The 21,391-nt window shown below is 41.6% G+C and overlaps 1 protein-coding gene across 1 annotated transcript in view; it reads left to right on the top strand.

The window, feature by feature from the left end:
* TBX18 (T-box transcription factor 18) overlaps window positions 1–18,723 on the top strand; it is a 30,614-nt gene extending 11,891 nt beyond the window's left edge. Inside the window, exons 5-8 of the mRNA XM_073336584.2 lie at window positions 5,137–5,304; window positions 6,906–6,970; window positions 10,393–10,487; window positions 14,819–18,723. Coding sequence (XP_073192685.2) covers window positions 5,137–5,304; window positions 6,906–6,970; window positions 10,393–10,487; window positions 14,819–15,543 — 1,053 coding nt within the window. The 3' untranslated portion in view covers window positions 15,544–18,723. The remainder of the gene's footprint in view (window positions 1–5,136; window positions 5,305–6,905; window positions 6,971–10,392; window positions 10,488–14,818) is intronic.
* Window positions 18,724–21,391: the final 2,668 nt, after the last annotated feature.

The raw sequence follows: 21,391 nt of genomic DNA, 5'->3' as shown, positions 1-21,391 counted from the left end.
CATGGAACAGATCTTGAAGTGGTTTTGCACATAGAATCCCCATGTGAATTTTGCATGTGGAACAACTGGAGGGTCAGGTGAAATTTATAAAGACACATTTTCAATGTGATACTTCCATACTTAATGGGAGTCGCCCAGTTAATTTGTCGCAGACTGCTTTGAAAAGGTAATGCACCTTAAATTATACCGGGCTGTAATCTCCACTGAGACACTGGGGTATAGCGTTGTCCCTTGAAAGACATCAGTATCATTAATTAGAGATTTTACGACGATGAAAAGGAAATCTTCGTATTACGACTGACACAGATACACACACAAACATGCTGCACACATCACACGTGCATACGTCCTCTTTCTTATACTAACCCCTTCCCCCTGCAGTCTCTGGAATAGAGGCTCCCAGGTAATATCAATCTTCTTTGATTAGAACTGGTTGAAATTTTCACACCCTTTTTATCAAGATTTCAATGGAAAAAAATTCAATATTTTGACATTCTTCCACTAACTACTTTTGATGCAGAGTAAATTGTTTTAACCCCTAGTTTGAAATAGAGTCCTACCTGTGGTATTGAAATTGAATTAAATTTGTCTATTTTCTCCCCTCTGTAATGCAGTGGTCAGATTACAGGTGGAGGCAGGCCATTGTTCTGCTCACGTTCAAAAGTTCAGAGTAGCTGTAGGTTTTTTGTTAAAATGACCTGCAGTGAAAAGTTGAAAGTGTTGCCATTTAAATTTCCATTGCTAAGTTTTGTGAAGGTGATAGGGGGCAGTTTATACGTCTTAGACCCAAATGTTTCTCCCCACGTCCAAAGCCTGAATAAATGAGCTTTGCACAAAGGGTCAAAAAGGATTTTTGCTTGGTTGGTTGGCTTGGTTTTCAAGATGTGGGGAAAGGAACCTGGCAGCTAGGAGAAAAGCCCCTTGTGCTGCTAGGCTGCAGGCAAGCGGGGGAGGACCCCTGTTGTGCTGGTGTTATTGATTGTCTTGTGGTTATGCATAAGGCTCCCATCATTGGTCTCCATTGTGACAGGCATTCCATAAACACTCCTTAGAAAGTCCCTGCTACAAAAAATGTCACGTGTGGCTGTGCGTTCATTGGCCCTGTCACTTTGTATGGAAAAGGGGAGTTGCAGCAAGGTCCTTCTGCATGGTGTGCATGCCCATGGAGCAGTAACATTGGCTTCCCTTGTGTTTAGGGCCAGCTGTAGCCACTGCTAGGGCCAAGGTTTGTTCTTTGGTGCTGTTGTTTCGTTCTTTGTCGTTCCGCATTAAGAACAAGATCTTCACCACTATGGGGTAGATACTTAAGTCATTTAAAAAGAAAGCTTAAATGCTGCAAGAAATGATAGCGCCACCAGACAAATGATGCCATAGTACACTGATTAGCACCTTCCATCACAGGCTGCTGTGCCTCTTCTCATGGTTCCACTGAAATATTTGTTTTTATAGCATGGTCAGGAAGCTGAAGACCTTCATGGGTAATCAGTACAAGAACAATGAGCCTAAGGGAACAACAGGGAAGAGCGTGAGAACAAGATATTAACATAGTCATTATTTAAAAAATCCTAACCATGCAATATTAACATTTAAGATGAGCTATTCTGCAAGTAAAATTAAAGTGTGTGGAAAGCCAGCTTGCTTCCTAGGAACTGGACTGTCAGTTTGCAATTGCAGTTTGTGTTGTTGCACTGTCCCTGGAGCAGCCTGGGAGGGAGATTGGGACTCTTCAAGTCACAGAAATGGCGTGCCTGCCTTCGACTTCCTTACTCCCATTCACAGGGCGGACCATGGCCTGGATCTAAAGGAAATGAACCAGTATTTTGTTACACCCACGTACCGTACTGAGCTGCTTGTCAATTTGAGTATAATTATCTTAAATAAAGAATGGACTGGTCTGAGATGGGTGTCGTTGACTGGGTCATGCTGTGTAATGAATTATTAAAGGTATGCAGCCAACTTAAAAAAATAAGTTCAAGGTAATGTCAATTCTTTGGCCATTTTTGTGGTTTGCATGTTTCCTGCTTTTTAAAAGACCCACACAAACAGGGGAACCTGACTGATTCTCCAGGGACAGCGGTGTAGAGCCAGTCTACTCAGAGCTATTAAATGCACAGAGGAAGCAAACTGAAAACATAGAGCTTCTTTTCTCTAATCTCTCCGTGATAGGAATTATAGGCATTACTAACAACAATAGAGGGTAATACATTTTCAGGGAGAGGTGTGATTTAGTTATTTGTTTATTAAATTGGCAATGTCTTGGGCCCACTTCACCATTGCCCTGCACCTTGTGTAGTCATTTAACCCAGTACAAAGGCTGTGTGTATGTAAACTTCTGCCTAATCAGAATAGTAGAAAAGCAATTTATCCCCACTGTATTTTCCACTGAATGCATCTGATGAAGTGAGCTGTAGCTCACGAGCGCTTATGCTCAAATAAATTGGTTAGTCTCTAAGGTGCCACAAGTCCTCCTTTTCTTTTTGCGAATACAGACTAACACGGCTGCTACTCTGAAACCTGAAATTTATATTCAATTATGCTGGTGTAAATGACTAGGCAAGGTGCAGGGCAATGGGCAACTGGGGTTCTACTGTATAGTTTTAGCTTGATCCTGCATTTTTAATACACCCATTACTCTCTTACATCATCAGGTATTTAGGGTGTGCAAGGAATGCAAGATCAGACTTTTGCTGTTATTTACCTGCTAATTCTTCTTTTATAGAGATTTTTCCAACAGAAAAACTCTGGAAAGATTGTTGGAAGAGATATTTAAACACTCAATTCAACAAAGCCAATATCTAGCCTTTCGCTGTAAGCGAGGCTGCAGAAGCTGGGGAAGACACCTTGAATTAGAATAACCATAGGTAGGGCCCTACCAAATTCATGGTCCATTTCGGTCAATTTCATGGTGATAGGATTTTAAAAATCGTAAATTTCATGATTTCAGCTATTTCAAGTGCAGGGTGTTGTACTTGTAGGATCCTGACCCAAGAAGGAGTTGTCGGAGGGTCGCACAGTTATTTCAGAGTAGGTTGTGGTACTGCTACCCTTACATCTGCACTGCTGCTGGCGGCGGCACTGCCTTGAGAGCTGCTGGCCAGGAGCCCCGCTCTGAAGGCAGAGCCGCCGCCAGCAGCAGCCCAGAAGGAAGGAGAGCAGGGTACGGTGTTGCCACCCTTACTTCTGGGTTGCTGCCTGCAGAGCTGGGCCCGCAGTCAGCAGCCGCCACTCTCTGGCTGCCCAGCTCTGAAGGCAGCAGTGCAGAAGTAAGGGTGGCCTGGAGTGGTATTGCCACCCTTATTTCTGCGCTGCTGCTGGCAGGGCGCCACCTTCAGAGCTGGGCGCCTGGCCAACTGTGGCCGCTCTCTAGCTGCTGAGCTCTGAAGGCAGCACGGAAGTAAGGATGGCCATGCCGCAACCCTCCTAAAATAACCTTGCGACCCCCCGTGCAACTCCCTTTTGGGCAGGACCCCCATTTGAGAAACGCTGGTCTCCCCCTGTGAAATCTGTATAGTGGAGGGTAAAAGCACATAAAAGACCAGAGTTCACAGGGGGGAGACCAGATTTTCATGGTCTGTGAGGCGTTTTTCATGGCTGAGAATTTGGTAGGGCCCTATCCATAGGGGACTGTCTGAAGTCATTTACTGGAGCTCTTCTGATGTCATTGTCAAAAAGCCCAATTGCAATGTAATGAAAACCTTGATTATCCAGAAACTTTGCTTCTCCAAAACAGGATTATGTCCCCCAGCCAGGACTAAATGTATTAAAAAGTACTCTGCCTAGCCAACCCTTGTTTATCCAAGCTAATTTAATGACCCCATTTTGTTTGGAGAAATAAGGTTTCATGGTATTTGGCATTATTCAGGCCATGTGACGTTAAGGGCTCCATGTTGTGATGTCTGATTGCATAAGCACTCTGCGGCTGCTAAAGAAGCAGGAAATTTAAAATAGGTTGCTCTTGAATCTTGATTAAAGCTTCTGCAAGCCAGTAGCTATGGGACTGGTGATTTATTTATTGATTAGACCTTCCAAAATTGCCAAGCTTCTGATTTTTTAAAAAAGAAATCTTTATTAAAAGTGTGTTTATCTTTAATGAAATGGAAGAAAACATAAGGACAAAACTTCGATGTTTTAAGCCTCCTTCAAAATGTAGAAATACCACCGCAATCCTGCAAACGATTATGGATGTCTTTAATTTGAGGCACTGATATTCATAAGATTTTTATAGAATTGGGGCCTAAATCCTTAGTAAAGGGAATTGTTCTTTTTCCTAAATTGACACATGTATATTATGGTGAGTGTAGATATTATTCCCGTATAAGTAATGCTCCTTGTATCTGTTTACATACTGTAAATACACAGCTTTCAGAGTAGAAGCCGTGTTAGTCTGTATCCGCAAAAAGAAAAGGAGTACTTGTGGCACCTTAGAGATTAACAAATTTATTTAAGCATAAGCTTTCGTGAGCGACAGCATCCAAAGAAGTGAGCTGTAGCTCACGAAAGCTTATGCTCAAATAAATTTGTTAGTTTCTAAGGTGCCACAAGTCCTCCTTTTCTTTTTGTAAATACACAGTGACTAACGTTTGCAACTGTGACATTTGGAGGTTTTCTTCAAGCCACTGCTCTTGGAGTCATGAGAATCTCAGCTTTCATTTTAAATACAACCCCAACAAAGTATGTTTCTAGCCCTTATGGTCACAAAAGCCAACCAACCAAATCCACCACCACCATACTTCAAGCATTTTCAATATTGTCTTAAAGATTCAAAATCCAGAAAGCAAACTGATTTTATTTTAGAAAAAAATCTCATATGGTGAAATCCATCCCCACTGAAGTCTATGGCAAAATTCCTATTGACTTCCGTGAGGCCAGCATTTCACCCGTGATTTTTAAGCCAATCTCATTATTTTTTGACTTCCTCACTCATTAATTTTGAATGTTTAGGGATGGCAATGTTGTAAGTACATAGTGATTAGATTACTGTAATGAGACCATTATAAATTATAGAAAACTTAATTTCCAGGAAATTGCATGATAAGCAACACATGCCATAATCTTTTTCCAAAATGCTACCAGCATTGAAACAGCGGGGCATCCTTTCTAACAAATATTACCTTTTCTTTGTTTTCTTTTGTATAGATTATCCTTCATTCTATGCACAAATACCAGCCTCGTGTCCATGTCATTCGTAAAGACTGTGCAGATGATCTGTCTCCAGTCAAGCCCATTCCTTCCGGAGATGGCGTCAAAGCTTTCTCCTTTCCTGAAACCGTTTTCACTACTGTAACAGCATATCAGAATCAACAGGTAACTTTGGCTTTTTAAAAAATATTTTACTGGCTTTTCAGAATATGTCAGACAAGTACAAGAGAAGAAAAGGATAAACTTTTACTTCACCACTTAGTAATAAGGCATTTGTCTAATACTCTAAATATTTAAAAGCTTTTTGTATGACTGTAGCATGTAGATGCCACAACTGAGACAGGAGTGCCAGTGTGCAAGGCACTGTACATAGTAAGAGATGGTTCCTGCCCTGAAATTCTTGCAGTTTGAATAGACAGGACATAAGAAGTTCTATCCCTGTTTTACAGTTAGGGATTGAGATACAATTCCCAGGGGAGTTGGGTGCCTAATACCTATGAGCATCTGGGCCAAAGAGGCTATGGCTACACGTACAGCGCTGCAGTGGTGCAGCGGCACCGGTGCAGTGTGTCTGTTGAAGATGCTCTGTGCCAACGGGAGACACTCTCCCACCGACATAGCTCTGTGCACACTAGCGCTTATGTTGGTGGAACTTATGTCACTCGGGGAGGTGGAATATTCACACCCCTGAGCAACAGAAATCTTGCTGACATAGGCTGTAGTTTAGACATAGCCTGAAGGCCAGATTTTTAAAGATATTCTGCCTCAAATGCAGATACGTACATAGGCACTTCTGAAAATCCCATAGGTGCTTAACACTCGCTGACTGCAAAACACCTTCCAACGTTAGTCAAGTATTGATGTCCCCAAGTTGTAAAAGGGGAAGTTAGTTTTTAATTTAGTAATTAATAGCTTTCATTAACTTCTAAAGGAGCAGGATTGGCCCATAAACAACCTATTCAAATTAACGCCGTGAGCTGCAGAGAAAAAATTAAAACTCAGGTTGCCCGACTCCGAGTCTTCTGCTCTAACCATGTTGTCTAAGTATAACACACAATGACATCATATTTAGTATAGTCGCATTTTATTCATTCTAAATAATTTAGCACAATTATGTTTTGGTTTGTGTGTATTTGTGTATATATAAATATAAACTTTGTGCTTATTAATGGCCTACTTTCTTCAGAAAGTAGAAAGCAAAATGATTTAATGATGCAATATAAATTTAAAGGGGGAGAGTCATCTGATTGATGGGCTACCATTATTTGGTAACTATTTTGTTGATTTAAAGAAATTACAAGTATTTTTTTTCTTGTGTTCCATTTGTTTATAGTATGTACATGTGAACATAGCAGCCTAACAGAAATCTTTCTCATTCAGCATCTCCTTCTCTGTTTGCATATATGTTATGTAACTCTGTCACAGACAAGGAGGCTGTGCACTGTCTTAGTTGAAGCAGGAACATTTTCCAGACAACTTCTTTCAAGAATCCCAACCAGCCTTTGTGTAAAATAAACACTCATTGACTTCCTTGGGGGATGTATGCAGAGAATGATTGCTGGGTTAGGTCTTAATGTATCGTGTTAAAAAGAAAAACACATTCAACCTGCAAATGGGAAATCCACTTGAACTTTTATAATTCTTAAACAGAATTAAAATGGAAAATTCCAATGACAGCTCAGGTTTGGTGGATATATTTGCTATGCGTATCATTTAAACTGAATTGGTAAAAGTTTTGCCATCACTTTCTTTTATTATCTTTACAGATCACTCGATTGAAGATTGACAGGAATCCATTTGCTAAAGGATTTAGAGATTCTGGACGTAACAGGTAAGCTTTGGAAAAATGGGTTTGTCTGCAATGACAAAATCAAATTGTTAAAGGATTTAAAGAATGGTTACCATGCACACAAAAGGGAGTTTCTGTTCTTACAGACCTTTCAAGCTTGCAAGAACTAGGTGTCCCAGTGCTAGCCCTAGAGTTATAGAATTAAACCTAAATTCTGTGGATGTAATGACAGTATACAGCCTTGAAAGTTCAGTGTTTAACTTGATTCATGTACTAATATGTACTGCAGCTTATGGACATAGAACACGAAAAGAAAACTTGCACACTGTCTGAACGGTGATTCTTTTATGAATTACATTCTAAACCCTTCCACCTGAAAAAGAAAGCATGTAATTGTATTGCACATGGTGCAGTAATTTCAGTTACCACTTTGCATTTTGTTTTCTACAAGTGCCGCATTTATGAGCTGATCTTCCAGAGAAGAGAACAAACTGTGTCAGTAAAAATGTTCAGTGAATGCCTGCCAGTTTACTGAGCTTCTATTTTAGTAGAAAGGTGAAGCATTGGAGATCAATTTCGGCTCACAGCAAATCGCAGAAGAGCTCAGATTCATTTTTGGAGAGCAAATTAGTATTTTTTTAAATGGATGATGTTGGGAGAGGAGGAGATGAACATTACAGCACCTAGCACTGTGTGGGGGTACTGGTCCATGACTAGGGCTTCTAGGTGCTATGATAATACAAATAATAAATACTAATAATAGAAGGGGAGAGATGACTGATAGGAATCCATTACAAAGTATCTTAGACTTTCACACTGAGCACTTGGATTAAGAGTCTTCCTGATTGGAAATAATTGGCCAAACTCAGCCCTGGGACAAAATAGGCACCACTCCATTGGCAGAAGGGAGTTGTGCCTGAATATGCCAGTTGCGAACTTATGTTTGCAGTGTTGTAGCCGTGTTGGTCCCTGGATATTAGAGAGACAAGGTGGGTGAGATACTATCTTTTATTGGACTAACTTCTGTGGGTGAGAGCGACAGAGCTCTTCTTCAGGTCTGGGAAAGCTTTGGTGAACTTAGTCCTTTATTTTAGAATTGAGTAAACAACTAACTTCCAGATAGAGTTAGTTAAGGAAGAAGCAAATTAAATTTGCTGAATATGCTACATATTTAACAAGAGAGAGAAAGTCACCCTATGTGCCTCTGAACTCCTTCAATGACCATCTGATGGTATATTTGATATATCTTTAGCACCAGCACTATTCTTGGGGCTGTCAAATATCCAAAAGTAAATAATCCCTGCACAGAAGCCTTTGGAGAAAATCCTCACACCACTGCAGTCAATAGCAAAACTCCTACTGACTTCATTGGGGCCAGATTTCATGCTTTATGTTCCAGCAGACACCCTCAGAAGATGGGATGCACTTTGAAATCCAAAGGTGGGGGATAAGTTAGAGACCAGTCTTGCAACTGGGTATGCATGGATAGAGCTCCATTGACTTTCCTCACGTTCTGTGTGATTGCAGGGGCCCAACCACACAGATCCTGTTTCAGGATTGGGACCTGCTTGTTTTTGTTTTTGTTTTAAATTAAATTAATTAAATTCTGTTTGTGTGGACGTTGAATGAAAAGTGTGATTCAGAACAAGGAGAGCATGATGGAATTCCACTGAAGAAGGCCTCTGTGTAAATGGTTTTGTTCTGCTTTTAAATACAAATCTAAATGCCCTTTTGTTGCAATAAGGATGTTTATTGTAGAAGGGGCCAGATTGTCAGCTGCTACAAATTGAGGTAGCTCCATTGAAATCAATAGTCCTGTGCTGGTTTACACGCACTAAGGACATGGCCAAATACATTTGGGAATGTGCTTCATATTTTTAATTCTTTTTGCAGCAAGTTTTTTATTCTTTGAAGAATCTAAATGTAAAGGCTTTATTTTCCACAGCCTTCTACAGCATGTCTTTTACGAAAGCATGATAGTCTGTACCGAAAGTTAAAAATACCGTGGTGTCATTGCATTCTCCTTTTGGATGCATTTTAATTGTCTATTGTGCTGCAATAACTTTGCCTTGTAACACTACATAAAACAATTCTGTTTAATTAAAAATATTCCCTTTCAGGTCATTTACAGTCTCACAGGCTGCTTTATAAAGATCAGTAGCCTTGCCCTTTAAAAGCACCCTCTGTACTTTTGCAAAGTGAACCAGAATTTATGTGCTGAGAGTCGTTTCATTCTTCAGTTAGGCCTTAGGTTTGACCCTATAAAAATCTTTTACTCAGGAAGGTACCAAAATTTCTTTTCTTTAAATACTTCAGGAAAAACATAACTGTTTTGTTAAATAAACTTGGCCATTTAATAGCATAAATTAGGGTGGTGATAAAAAGTGGAAATTGTTCGACGGCATCTTGTATAAATTATCGCCTTGGCTACTCTCCTCCAGGAGGTGGCTTTTATCTCCACTTTAACTAGAAGTGAAAAGTCACCATTACTGCAGAAAATGAAGGCTATGTTTTAGTCCAGGTTCAGCTAATAAATACTTTATAACTGTTTCCTGCAACATATCTGTGATCCTGCTGGAACTGCAGTGTGGAAAAAGCAATATCAGAAGAGAATGTGGATGGTCTCAAATCGGACCATTTGCATATTTTCATTTTACAGAGTGTTGCTGTTCAAAGGCAAGCATTTGTTTGTGGTATGTGCTCGATATCGACACTTAACAAGCCTTATGAGTTTAGCACTCAAAACTAGCAGCCAAATTATACTGGTGTGCTGACATTGTAGCTTTGTTTGTGAATTTGTGGCACAAAAAGCATGACCTGTATATAGGTATACCTGTATATTTATATAAGATCAAATTGATTTATATAAATGTATGTGGCACATCCAGTGAGTTGAGTGGTTAGTCAATTATTTCTATTTGTCATTCAAAAGCTTGTAAAGGCTGAGAGAAAACTCTTGAAGCTATTTTCTAAAGATATTTTTAATCCAATAGCGCCCAGTAACAGGCTCAAAAAGAGTAGCATATCCATGAGTCATGCATCTTGTATGCACAATTTTCTAAGGCAAGGAGAGTGTTGAATCACATTTTAACAGAAGTTGTTTTATGGATCACTTTCCTTCTAAAATGTGAGATGGCAGATCATCCTTCAGGCAATCAGATTGATGTGGAAAAGTCCTATTAGGGAATTATTAAAGGTACTGCTAGCAGTTTTTTAAAGTGATTTAGCAGCTGGAAACAAGAAGAGCCAGCACCATGGGACCAGCCAGCTCTCTGCGACCACCAGCACGTTCACTGCAGATCACTGGTGGTCCATGGACCAGAGTCTGAGAAACATTGTTCTAAAAATATTTTTTTTCCTGAAACATACAGTGTGTGTGAGACTGAGTGATGAACTAGCTACAAAAAGTGACAAACCAAAAACAGATCATTCTTTTCACATAGTGGTGTTTTTGTTCTATTTAGAATGGGACTGGAAGCTTTAGTGGAGTCCTATGCATTCTGGAGACCTTCACTGAGGACACTTACATTTGAAGATATACCTGGGATCCCCAAACAAGGTAATAATCTTATTTATAGTCCTGAAAAAACAAAATGTCTAAAGATAAAATTGTACTACCACTCCTTATGAAAAACTTAGATTTGTGTATCACCTACAGAAAAACTAAGTTAACTCCAGATGCAGATGATAGGTTTTTTATTTCCAGAGATAGAAATAAACTAATTTAACCAGGTTTGCAGTGAACAGGACAAAAGAGATCTATTATTGTAGCTTCTAAAACCCGGTATAGAATGTTTCAGTAAATTCACTATTCTACAATGTTATGCCAGTAATCATAAAAAGGGTGTCGGATACTATTACTGACATAGCTATGCATTAACTTGAACATTCCCCCAGTACTTAATTTGCTTTTCACCAAGGATTAAGCCTTTAAAACTCCCAAATCCATTAATCCAGACTAATATGTATATTACTAAGCACAGAAAACCTAACCAACCTCCCCTCCCGCCCCCCCAAAATTAACAACAATTACAACAAGCTTTCATTAAGCAGGAACTGAAGTTGGGAATATTTTAAGAAGTGGGGGAGCCCTAAGAGAAGTGTTGAAGGTCTCTCAAGTAAACTCACAAATGTTAGCCAGAAATTTCAAAATAAAGACTACACTTAAAATAAATATGGAAGTGCATAGTAAAGATCACCCAAACTACCGTAATTTTGCTCCATTCCACTTTGTCTCTTGTGCACCTGTTACCTCTTACTTGTAAAATGGAGATATTCTGGTGACGGACTCTTGCTAAATGATGTTTTCATAGACTCTAAAGGCTGTATTTTGTGGCTATCTACTTTGGGTCTATGCAATAAGTGTCTATGCTATGCACGTCTTCCCACTTACTCTGATGTTTTGCTGCATGTGTTGTCAGTCTTTTGGTCCAGCCCTTCTGAGGTTTGTAGCTGTATATCTTGCAGTATCATGACATTTGCATTTGAATTTCCATATGTCTGGAGAATTGTCCTGAGAATGGTGCCCTTTGAAGAAAAGAAGTAGAAAGCTGACTGTTTCCAATAATTGCATAAGGGTGTTAATTTAAAATTTGGCAGGAGTAGCTTGTGATCGGCAGTATAAGGGAGGGTACTTCTGTTTAAATGCTGCTGCAGTGGACGTTTAATTTTTCTTATGGAGTAAGGTTATCAAGTTAAGTCAGTTCTTGGTTTTAATGCCACTAATGTGGCTGAAGATGTGAGTTATTAAGGACAGGATGGTCTCTTGGTCTTGGCCGTTCTTGGGCAGAGATGCAGGGACAGAGTTCGTTTATAGGTGACTTTCACCATGTATTTCCAGACTCTCTCTTTCGTGTGGTTTTAGTTTTCTTTAAAAAAGTGTGGGTGGGCTGGGAGCGGGTGTTGAAGTATCTCATAGATATTGGCAAATTTAACACTAACTTTCCTTTGGAGAAACTCCTTAGATTCTGAAAAACATAAGAACTGCTCAGCAAGGCGTCCCTGTGGGGTTTGCAAACTGCCTAGAGACTCCAGCAGACTTTGCAAAGAGCTAGAGACTGCCTCTCTCCATGTGGCTTTCTCTGGCCGGCTGTGTAGGCCACACCCCTTTTTATGGTTTCCTGCCTCCCCCTTCCCCCATAGTGGGGAGAGCTATGTGGAGGAGGGGGCACATAAAGTGGAACTTCTTGGGCAGAGGCAGATCACTCTCTGGGCCTGGGTCCCCTCTCCACCCCAAACCATCTCTCTGTGGGTTCAAGTGTACGTGTCATCCCTCCCCACCCAAACCAGATCTCTTTTGCTGCTTTCAATGCCTCCCCACCCATGCCAGGTGCTTGCCTGACTGCAATCATGCCCCCTGGCCCCAACCTTTGTGGTAGTCTCATTCACATCAAGAAGCTTTAATAAATCCTCAGAGCCTATAGTATACATAGAAACCACTTTTAATAACTAGCCTCTTTCCTCCTCCACCTTCTAATAAAACACAAAAGCAGTCCTGGGCTCCAATCCTCGCGCTGGCCAAACACAAAACTGGAGTTTCTGTGCCAAGCCATTTTGAGTTACAAAAAGCCAAAAAAGGCCAGGAGAGTGTTCAAGAAGTGAAATCATCTTCCTTTTTAAAAAAAATCGTCGGATTTCCAAAACACAGAGCTTTACTTGCCTCAAACTTTCCAGAGTAGCTCTACGCCAACATAATATCATACGTGTGAAACTTCAGACAGGTTGGCTGAGTTCTGGCAAAGCTAGTTGTACGTGTGTGTGAGCAAGAGAGAGAGAGAGAAGGCTTGACATAGAAAGCTGACTTCATACTATGGAGATACTTCAGTACATAAGCCCCCAAAGGCAGTTTATGCTGCTTGCTTACCAGGCTGAGCTATCCAGGAGGCAGATCAACCCTACCTATTTACTTCTAAGTAACAGTGCTGTTTTGAGAGCAGGGCGCTCATATCAATAAACTTCCTGCTTCCTACACATGACTACTCATAGTTCTACTTCCTCTTCTCTCCCCTTCTTTGGTGGTCACACGGGCTGTGGAAGTTACAATTTCTGTTCACAGATGGTGAGAATGGAAGCTAGGTTTCTGGTGACATTTTAGCTCTAATATACCCAGTGATGAGCTGCCAAAATCTTAACAACCGGTTCCTTCCTCACCCCACGTGGGGGTCGTGGCCCACCCCCACCCCACGGGGACCCCTGCCCCATCCACCCCTGTCCCTTGACTGCCCCCAGAACTGGGCAGGAGGGTCTCGTGGGCCACCATAGTGGGTGCCCACCCCGCCCCTAAGAGCCTGAGGGACCTGCCGGGGGGCAAGGTGGGGAGTCCTGGCGGTGCTTACCTCCCAGGAAGCATCCGGCAGGTCCCTCTGGCTCCTAGGGGCCGGGGAGCGTAGCTGAGGGGGAGCAGGGGGAGCGGCCACTCCCCACACTGATCATATCAAAAGTGGGGTCTTAGGTGTCAACTCTGTGGGCGCTCCGGGGCTGGAGCACCCAAGGGGAAAATTTGGTGGGTGCAGAGCACCCACTGGCAGCTCCCCGCACCCAGCCCCAGCTCACCTCACCTCCGCTCCACCTCCTCTGCTGAATGCGCTGCCCCGCTCTGCTTCTCCGCCCCCCTCCCCCGGCTTCCTGCGAATCAGCTGTTTGTGCGGGAAGCCGGGGAGGGCTGAGAAGCAGGCAGCAGCTTCGCACTCAGGCCCACCGAGGTGGAGGTGAGCTGGGGCGGGAAGCGGTTCCCCTGTGACCCCCCTCCCCCAGGTTTACCTGCTGCGGTGCGGGCAGCCTTCTTGCCCCCCCCCCCCCCCGTCCCAGATCACCTCCGCTCCGCCTCCACCTCCCTGGGCCTGAGCGCGAAGCTGCCGCTTGCTTCTCAGCTCTCCCAGGCTTCCCGCACGAACAGCTGATTTGCGGGAAGCTGGGGGGTGTGTGCAGAGAAGCAGAGCAGGGTGGCGCGTTCAGGGGAGGAGGCGGAAGCGGAGCGGAGGTGAGCTGGGGCGGGGCGGGGAGCTGCTGGCGGGTGCTCTGCACCCATCAAATTTTCCCCGTGGCTGCTCCAGCCCCAGAGCACCCACGGAGTCGGCGCCTAAGGTACCACTTTTGGCTGGTTGTTAAACTTAGAAGCCCTTTTAGAACCGGTTCTCCCTCATGGGACAACCGGTTCTAAAGGGGCGTCTAAATTTAACAACCGGTTCTAGCGAACCGGTGACAACGGGCTCCAGCTCACCACTGAATATACCTCTCAGTCTCCTTGCCTGGTAGCTCCACTACAGAGCTGAGACTTATCCTTTTGCTGAATGGTATCCTGACTGTTAGACCTTGTCTCCACATTGTGGGCACAGTGACACAGGCTGAGAGAGTTGGGATTGTGAGCGTCTCATAGTGGCTGGTGGTAGTCGATGCAGTGGGCTGTGGGCAGAACAAGAGGCAGACTCCTATCCTCTGTAGATCAGGCACAGAGAGGAATGTGTAACACACACTGAGCCCGAGGTTATAAATGCACTCCAAAGGGCAGGCTGGTTATAAATAATCCAGGGCAAACTCTTCTAGGGTTCATCATTTTGACTTAAGATACATTCTGAGTTGAAATTTACAACACCATAGCCTAGGCCCTGACAATTTGTTTCCAGTGTCTACTGAAATAACTGTAAACTGTGCGACAGGAGAACAAATCTGGATGTAACCTTGGGTATATGCAGGGTTGCACAGTCCCAACTTGTATTCCGTATTTAGTTAGTGTATTTTGAAGGGATAATATTTGTAACATTTATCAAAAATCTTTGTACCAAACTGATCGCATTTAGTACCAGGAGAGTGCAGGTTTTAATTGATGATCAAACACCGTCTAAGATGTTAACCTTTTCGGTATGCTATTTATGTTTTAAAATTCTCTTCCAGGAAATGCGGGCTCCTCTACTTTACTCCAGGGACCTGGCAATGGAGTTCCATCTACCCACCCTCACCTCTTACCTGGGTCCCCTTGCTCTTCTCCTGCCTTCCACCTGGGTCCCAACACTAGCCAGCTCTGTAGCCTTGCTCCAGCTGACTATACGGCTTGTGCCCGCTCAGGCTTAACCCTTAACAGATACAGCACTTCTCTTGCTGAAACCTACAACAGGCTCACAAACCAAACCAGTGAGACCTTTGCACCCCCAAGGACTCCCTCTTATGTGGGTGTGTCAAGTAGCACAACTGTGAACATGTCCATGACGGGCAATGACGGTGATGCATTCAGCTGCCCACAAACCGGTTTATCTATGCAGATATCAGGGATGTCTCCACAGCTTCAGTACATCATGCCATCCCCATCAAGCAATGCCTTCACCACTAATCAAACCCACCAAGGCTCTTACAATACGTTTAGACTACACAGTCCCTGTGCTTTGTATGGATATAACTTTTCCACATCCCCCAAACTGGCTGCCAGTCCTGAGAAAATTGTTTCTTCCCAAGGAAGTTTCTTGGGGTCCTCACCAAGTGGAACCATGACTGATCGGCAGATGTTACCCCCTGTGGAAGGAGTTCACTTACTTAGCAGTGGGGGGCAGCAGAATTTCTTTGACTCTAGGACCCTAGGAAGCTTAACACTGTCATCATCTCAAGTGTCTGCACATATGGTTTGATGAAGCTTCTTAAGGAAAAGTACAGTATGTTTGGTATCTACGATGTACTTCTCTTGGAATACGAAAGGACACAATGTAGCTTGTAAAATGTATATATAATATGAGAGGAAGTTTCGCTGAATCGTTTGACTTGCTTGTGGCCAGATTGTTTTCTGGTTTGAGTTCTGTGGAGTTTGTTGTGGCACAGTCCATTTAGTTTTCTGGGATAGTACACTTAGTTGTATTACACATTGGAACATATGCAACAAATTAAGCAGGACTTCCTCCCCTTTCGCCCTCCCCCTTTCTTACCCCTTTAAAGAGTGAAATGACACTTGGGTCTGAATTAGACAATACAAACAAAACACATTTTCTGCAGAACTAGCAAATTTCCCTGCAGTGTTCATCCAGTGCTGAGCTGATGCAGCAAACACATAGTACAATGTTCTTCTCTGTTATAAGAGATACAATAGTTATTTGGACTTCAAGTGTTAAACATGCAGAGTCCAGTCTAAAATAGGGGGATAGCTATGGATTATCTACAAAGTAAATGGAAAGAATAGCATTCCTTCTCATGCTATGCTGTTTCTAGCCTGTCAGTGACATGGCATTCTTATTAGGATATTTCAGTGTTAGTCCAGATTCACCTGATGTTGTCACATCATTGAAAAAACATAGTGCAAATCCAAATTGTGGTGATAAGAGTAATTTAAAACAAGCAGTGGAAAGATCAACTTGTCTTATTCCTCTGTGCAGAGCGAATTTTTGGGGAGATTCATTTTTGTCAAGGGGAAAGACTTGATACACTTTTTCCATAAATGTTTTCTATTGAAATTTTCAGTTTTAAATTGTTTTGCTGGAGAATAGAATATTCTTTGATTGTTTAAAAAGAAAATGCAGGTTTAAGTCTTTTAAAATGTTGCCCATTGAGTTAAGTTAACAGGCTGAGAAATTCCATTATCAATTTTACCCTTCTTGTGGGCAAATTTACTGCCCGCCCTAGAATCCTAACAAACGAGTTGTCTGTGCTGGTACTTAGGCCCAAGTTAAACAGGTGACCAAAATTCTTCCCTCAGATATATGGGGAGTAGAACGCAGTGGGAGAAGATGCCCATGTAACCAGGAGGAATTTGGATTAGGATGGCTATAGACAACTTCCATAGTACTGTGCTTAAGGTTTTAAGTATGGCACCTACAGCCTATTATTTCCATCCCAGTGGGAGTCTTGGTTCCACTTGGTTTCTTTCTTGTTCTTTTCTGTCACTACTGCTTTGTTTCTCACTCTTCTCCATGGAGTTTAAACAGTTCACTTCCTTTAGTTGCTTTTAGCTGGTCAGTAAGTACAGATGCTCCCCAATTTACGCAATTGTTCCGTTCCAGAACACCTTGTGTAACTCGAATTTTACGGAGATCGGAAATGTATACCCGACCATTATGCAAAAAAAAACCCCAAAACCAAAAACTCCTATTTCTAGCTTATGGAACTTTTTCCCTAAGTGCAGATTTGCGTAAGTCAGGTCTTGTGTAACCCGGAGAGCGTTTGTACAGAGATCTAAACCAATTCCTAGCAAGCTTCCCATGGTTCACAGTGAAATGAGGTACTTTTATGCCACAAAAGGAAGATTACTGGCAAACTTCTGCCCTTAGTTACACCAGTGCATCCTATTTGCAATCAATATGGTCGCTCAGCTGCACGTTTGGAGATGTATTCTGATCTACACCTGTCAGATTTTAGATCTTACCAATTATGTAAAAGATTTTAATCTTTAAAGATTGGAGGCCTCATTCTTTTTACACTAAGCCTCCTATGCTACCACTTGGGTAGTATAAAGACAACTTAAAACGAGTGCAAAGGTAATGTAAAGACTTTTTATAGCCAGAGCAGTGTACAGTGACATAGTGCAAATGAAAACAAAGCCCTTAGTAGTATGGTTTTAGATTTCAACAAAAGTAGTTCATTGCATTTCTCAGGGCCACTGTCTGTTTTGTAGCAAACAATAACTTAGCTGCTTACATTTTAAGAAATACCCATTATAGCTAATATGTTTTCATCGGGGATGTGGGGTAAGGGGAGGAAAAACAATCTCTCCCTTCCGCCTCCTCCCCCCAACATCAGAGAGGCGTAGGATGTTTGCCTGGGAGTGAGGAGTCCTGAGTTCAAGGTCTTCCTTAGCTACAGACATTCTGTGTAACAGTGGGCAAGTCACTTAGGGCCAGACTTTGAAAGGTATTTAGGTGCCTAGTGGGATTTTCAAAAGCATCTTGCACCTACAGGTGCTTCTGAAAATCCCATTAGGCACCTAAATACCTTTCAAAATCCAGCCCTTAGCCTCTCTGTGCCACAGTTTCCCATCTGTAAAATGGGATAATAGCACTTTCCTACCTCACAGGCGTGTTGTGAGGAGAAATACATTAAAGACTGTGAGGCACTCAGATACTACAGTAATGGGGGGGGGGCATGTAAGTACCTTAGATAGATTGTGGAGGTTGGTGTCAGCCCATCTTTAGCTTTGGAATTCAACTCATCTGTGTCCTTTCAGACAGATCCCCTAATGAAGAGTACCAGCAGTACAATGTGTTCTTTTTTCTACTTCCCGTCCATGCTTTGTCTTTAAAGTTCATACTAAATAAGGAAATACCGCTTTGTAAAATGCCTTTAAATTACATTTGGCAAGGGCCAGATCTTCAACAAGTGCCAAGTCAATGGAGCTATGACAATTTAATTTTCAAGATACTTGTGTCGGCAATCCCTATCCTAACAAAAGATTTGAAAGCCTGCCATTATGCAAAGCTTTAAGTGGCTGTAATGCTCTCTGTACTTTATGTTTGGAAGGGATAAGCGGGAGAATTCTCCATACAGTGTGTGCCATCTTAATGGGGTTGTGGGGAGGAGGGGCTGGTGTGTGAAATCCTGCAAGCCCTTACTTGGGGAAATGTCTGTATAAGGACTGCAGGAGTGTGTGTGTGTGAGCAGAGATAATATTTGCATTGCAGTGTAGTGTGTAAGTGCGTGAGCATGCGTGCAAATGTGTGGAGATAGTATTTGCATTGTAATTTGAGAATTTTTCAGTACCATTTACTGGTTGCTTTTTCTTCAAGTTATTTTTAATCTTATAATCTCACAATATTGCTTGAAACATTTCTTCCTTAAACTTCAGTTCATATTGTAAATAGTTATTGGTGTGTCATACCAAAGACTAGCTTTTTATCAATATAGTAAATGCTATATATGCATTATATCTATAATTATATATCTGTATTTTATGAAAATGTCACAGAAATTATATTAAAGTGTGTATCTAAAAATTTTTATTAGATTTGGAAACTTAAGGGTTGGGGGTTGTCCACAACTTCAACAAAAACAAAGGCACTTACCATAGGGTGCACAGACTTATACAAGTTTGGGAGCATTCAACTAGCAGAGATTTCGTGTGTGTTTAAATTTAACTAGCTGCTGGAGAGCCCCCTTGTCATGTGAAGGTGAAGGCCATGACAAATGTTGAGCACATAAAGATTCTAATAGCGATGGCAGAACAGTGAGGTTTTTATTTTGGAACACAAGAATGAGTGGCTTGCAAGGCTGACTAGCTAGTGACAGACCCCTGTTAATGCGACATACCTGAACGGATTCCAAAAGATGTGGTGATGGGATGACCTCAGCCTCTCTTTATCAACCAAATCTAGGAAATTAACACTTGCCTGCTACCAAGTGCTTCAGTGAGAGCTTTAGTACCCTGCAGAATTTCTCTTCATGCTCTCACTTTGGCCACAATGTTTGCTTTGCATATTCTAAATGCCAAAATACGTTGATTTCAAAGTCTTTAAGAATGAACATAATCAAATGGTTGTACCATGCTGCTAATCAACAGGCATGCAAACAAACACATCTGAAAATACTTTTGTGCATGGTGGTGCCATTTTTGTACCACATGGGTAATCAATGCAAAGTGGATACAAAATGCTACCAAATCAAAATTGTGATGTTTTACACACACTTGGGCACTGTTGCAAATGACTTCACAAGATACAAGATGAAACAGAATCAGGCCTGAAGAATTCAGTCATAAGTGGACCAGATCTGGCCATACATGGATGGAAAACAAGTAATGATTATAGTAAAAATATTTCCTCTATAAGAACTGCAGAACCAGTCCCCATGTTTTAGAATTTATCAACTCGGAGGAGGAAGGAGTAGCTCTAATCTCATGATACTGGAGGTAGTTCCAGTAAAGATATACTTTGAGCAGTTCATCAGTGGAAATGCTTTTCATCACTAGAAGGAGCCTTGAGATTTCATAACCATATTAAAGTTTTCATGTAAATATAGTGGACCTAATTGCTCCTTATATTGTAGGAGTGTGGTGGTTTTTTTAAATGCTGCAGAGTAACTTTCTTTACTAATTTATGTAGCAACTTAAACATAAAAAGAATTTGTCACTGTGCTCTTCTGAATATTCCCTCAAACTTTTATAACATAATTATTTAGGTTTAGTTTAAAGTCCAAGTGTGGATTTCAATTAAGTGTAATTGAGAGAATTGCTACTTTTTTAGACAGCATTTTAAACTTCATTGACAAAATGTATTAGCTTGCCAGCTGGGCTCTGAATTTATTCACATGAAGGCTCAGGTACAATATTTGTCTATATATGTGTCACAAAGTTGACTATATGGTAATTTATTTAATCTGTTCAGTGCTAGATCAACATACATGTCCTGCTTTGTTTTCAGGCACATTAATCAGCTAATGCAAGTAATTCAAAACATTATCATTCCAAAGAGATGACATACTCTTTTAACAAGTGTTCATTGAGGCTGTCATTGAGTGACTGGTGAATAAAATCGCCACAGCTTGGTTTAAATACTTTTTACCAGTGTTATTAAACAAATGAGAAGGAAAACCCATTAACCAGCCAGAATAAAATCTTATGTGGTCAGCTTTTGTTCACACTTAGGTACAGAAGTGCCTTTAAAAAGAGCTAGGATAGAATGGTCCTGTGGACCCTGGATCAACTGAAAACTTAAATTCTCCTAACGTGCCATTTCCTTGCAAGAAGATTTAGGTCTAGATGGGGGATGTCTTCAAGCCATGCTGAAAGTGAAGCCAGTGCTCTCTTGAGCTGAGGGAGAAGACTCTAGGCCTTAGTATAAAAATAAGTTTCTAGCTCTTCCCTTGTAAAGATAGTGTGGTAACATGTAAACTCAGGTTGAAAGCTTGTCACTGATCAAAGGTTAGTCACAGCTCCCTCCCATCCATCAGTCCTTTGAGATTTGGGAAGACATCAGATCAAGTTCACAGCTGTTGGGGTCAGAACTTCCCAGGCTACTACAGATGATGCTGAAATAAGCTTCCTATCAGCTAATAGCCTGCAGCTGAGCCAGCTACTGCTCTGAACAGCTAGCATGACCTTTGGCTACAAAGAGTGGTCTTGTAGTTTAGGGGCCTAAACAAGGAGTAATCTTTTGAAAAGTGCGTAAGTCCCAGTTCCACAAAAATATTCAGGCTCCTAACTTCCATTGAAATCAATGTATGCTGTTTTGCTCTAGCCGTGTTGGTCCCAAGATATTAGAGACAAGGTAGGTGAGGTAATATCTTTTATTGGACCAACTCCTCTGGGTCAGAGAGACAAGCTTTCAAGCTTACACAGACTTGAAGAGGAGCTCTGTGTAAGCTTGAATGCTTGTCTCTCTCACCAACAGAAAGAGCTCCAAAGATATTACCTTGCCTTGCTACTGAAATCAGTGGAAGTTAGGAGCCTAAATCGTTTTTTTTTTTTTTTTGGACCTGGACCTGAAGTTCCATTATCTTTAAATGAAATTTAGCCTCCTAGGTGCTAAGTCACTTGATAAAATCAGATTTAGGCTCCTAAGG

The sequence above is a fragment of the Lepidochelys kempii genome, chromosome 3 (assembly GCF_965140285.1).
Source record: "Lepidochelys kempii isolate rLepKem1 chromosome 3, rLepKem1.hap1, whole genome shotgun sequence".
NCBI classification, from domain to species: domain Eukaryota; kingdom Metazoa; phylum Chordata; order Testudines; family Cheloniidae; genus Lepidochelys; species Lepidochelys kempii.
The sequence above is the reverse complement of the archived record's forward strand: the minus strand, read 5'-3'. Positions and strand labels throughout refer to the sequence as shown.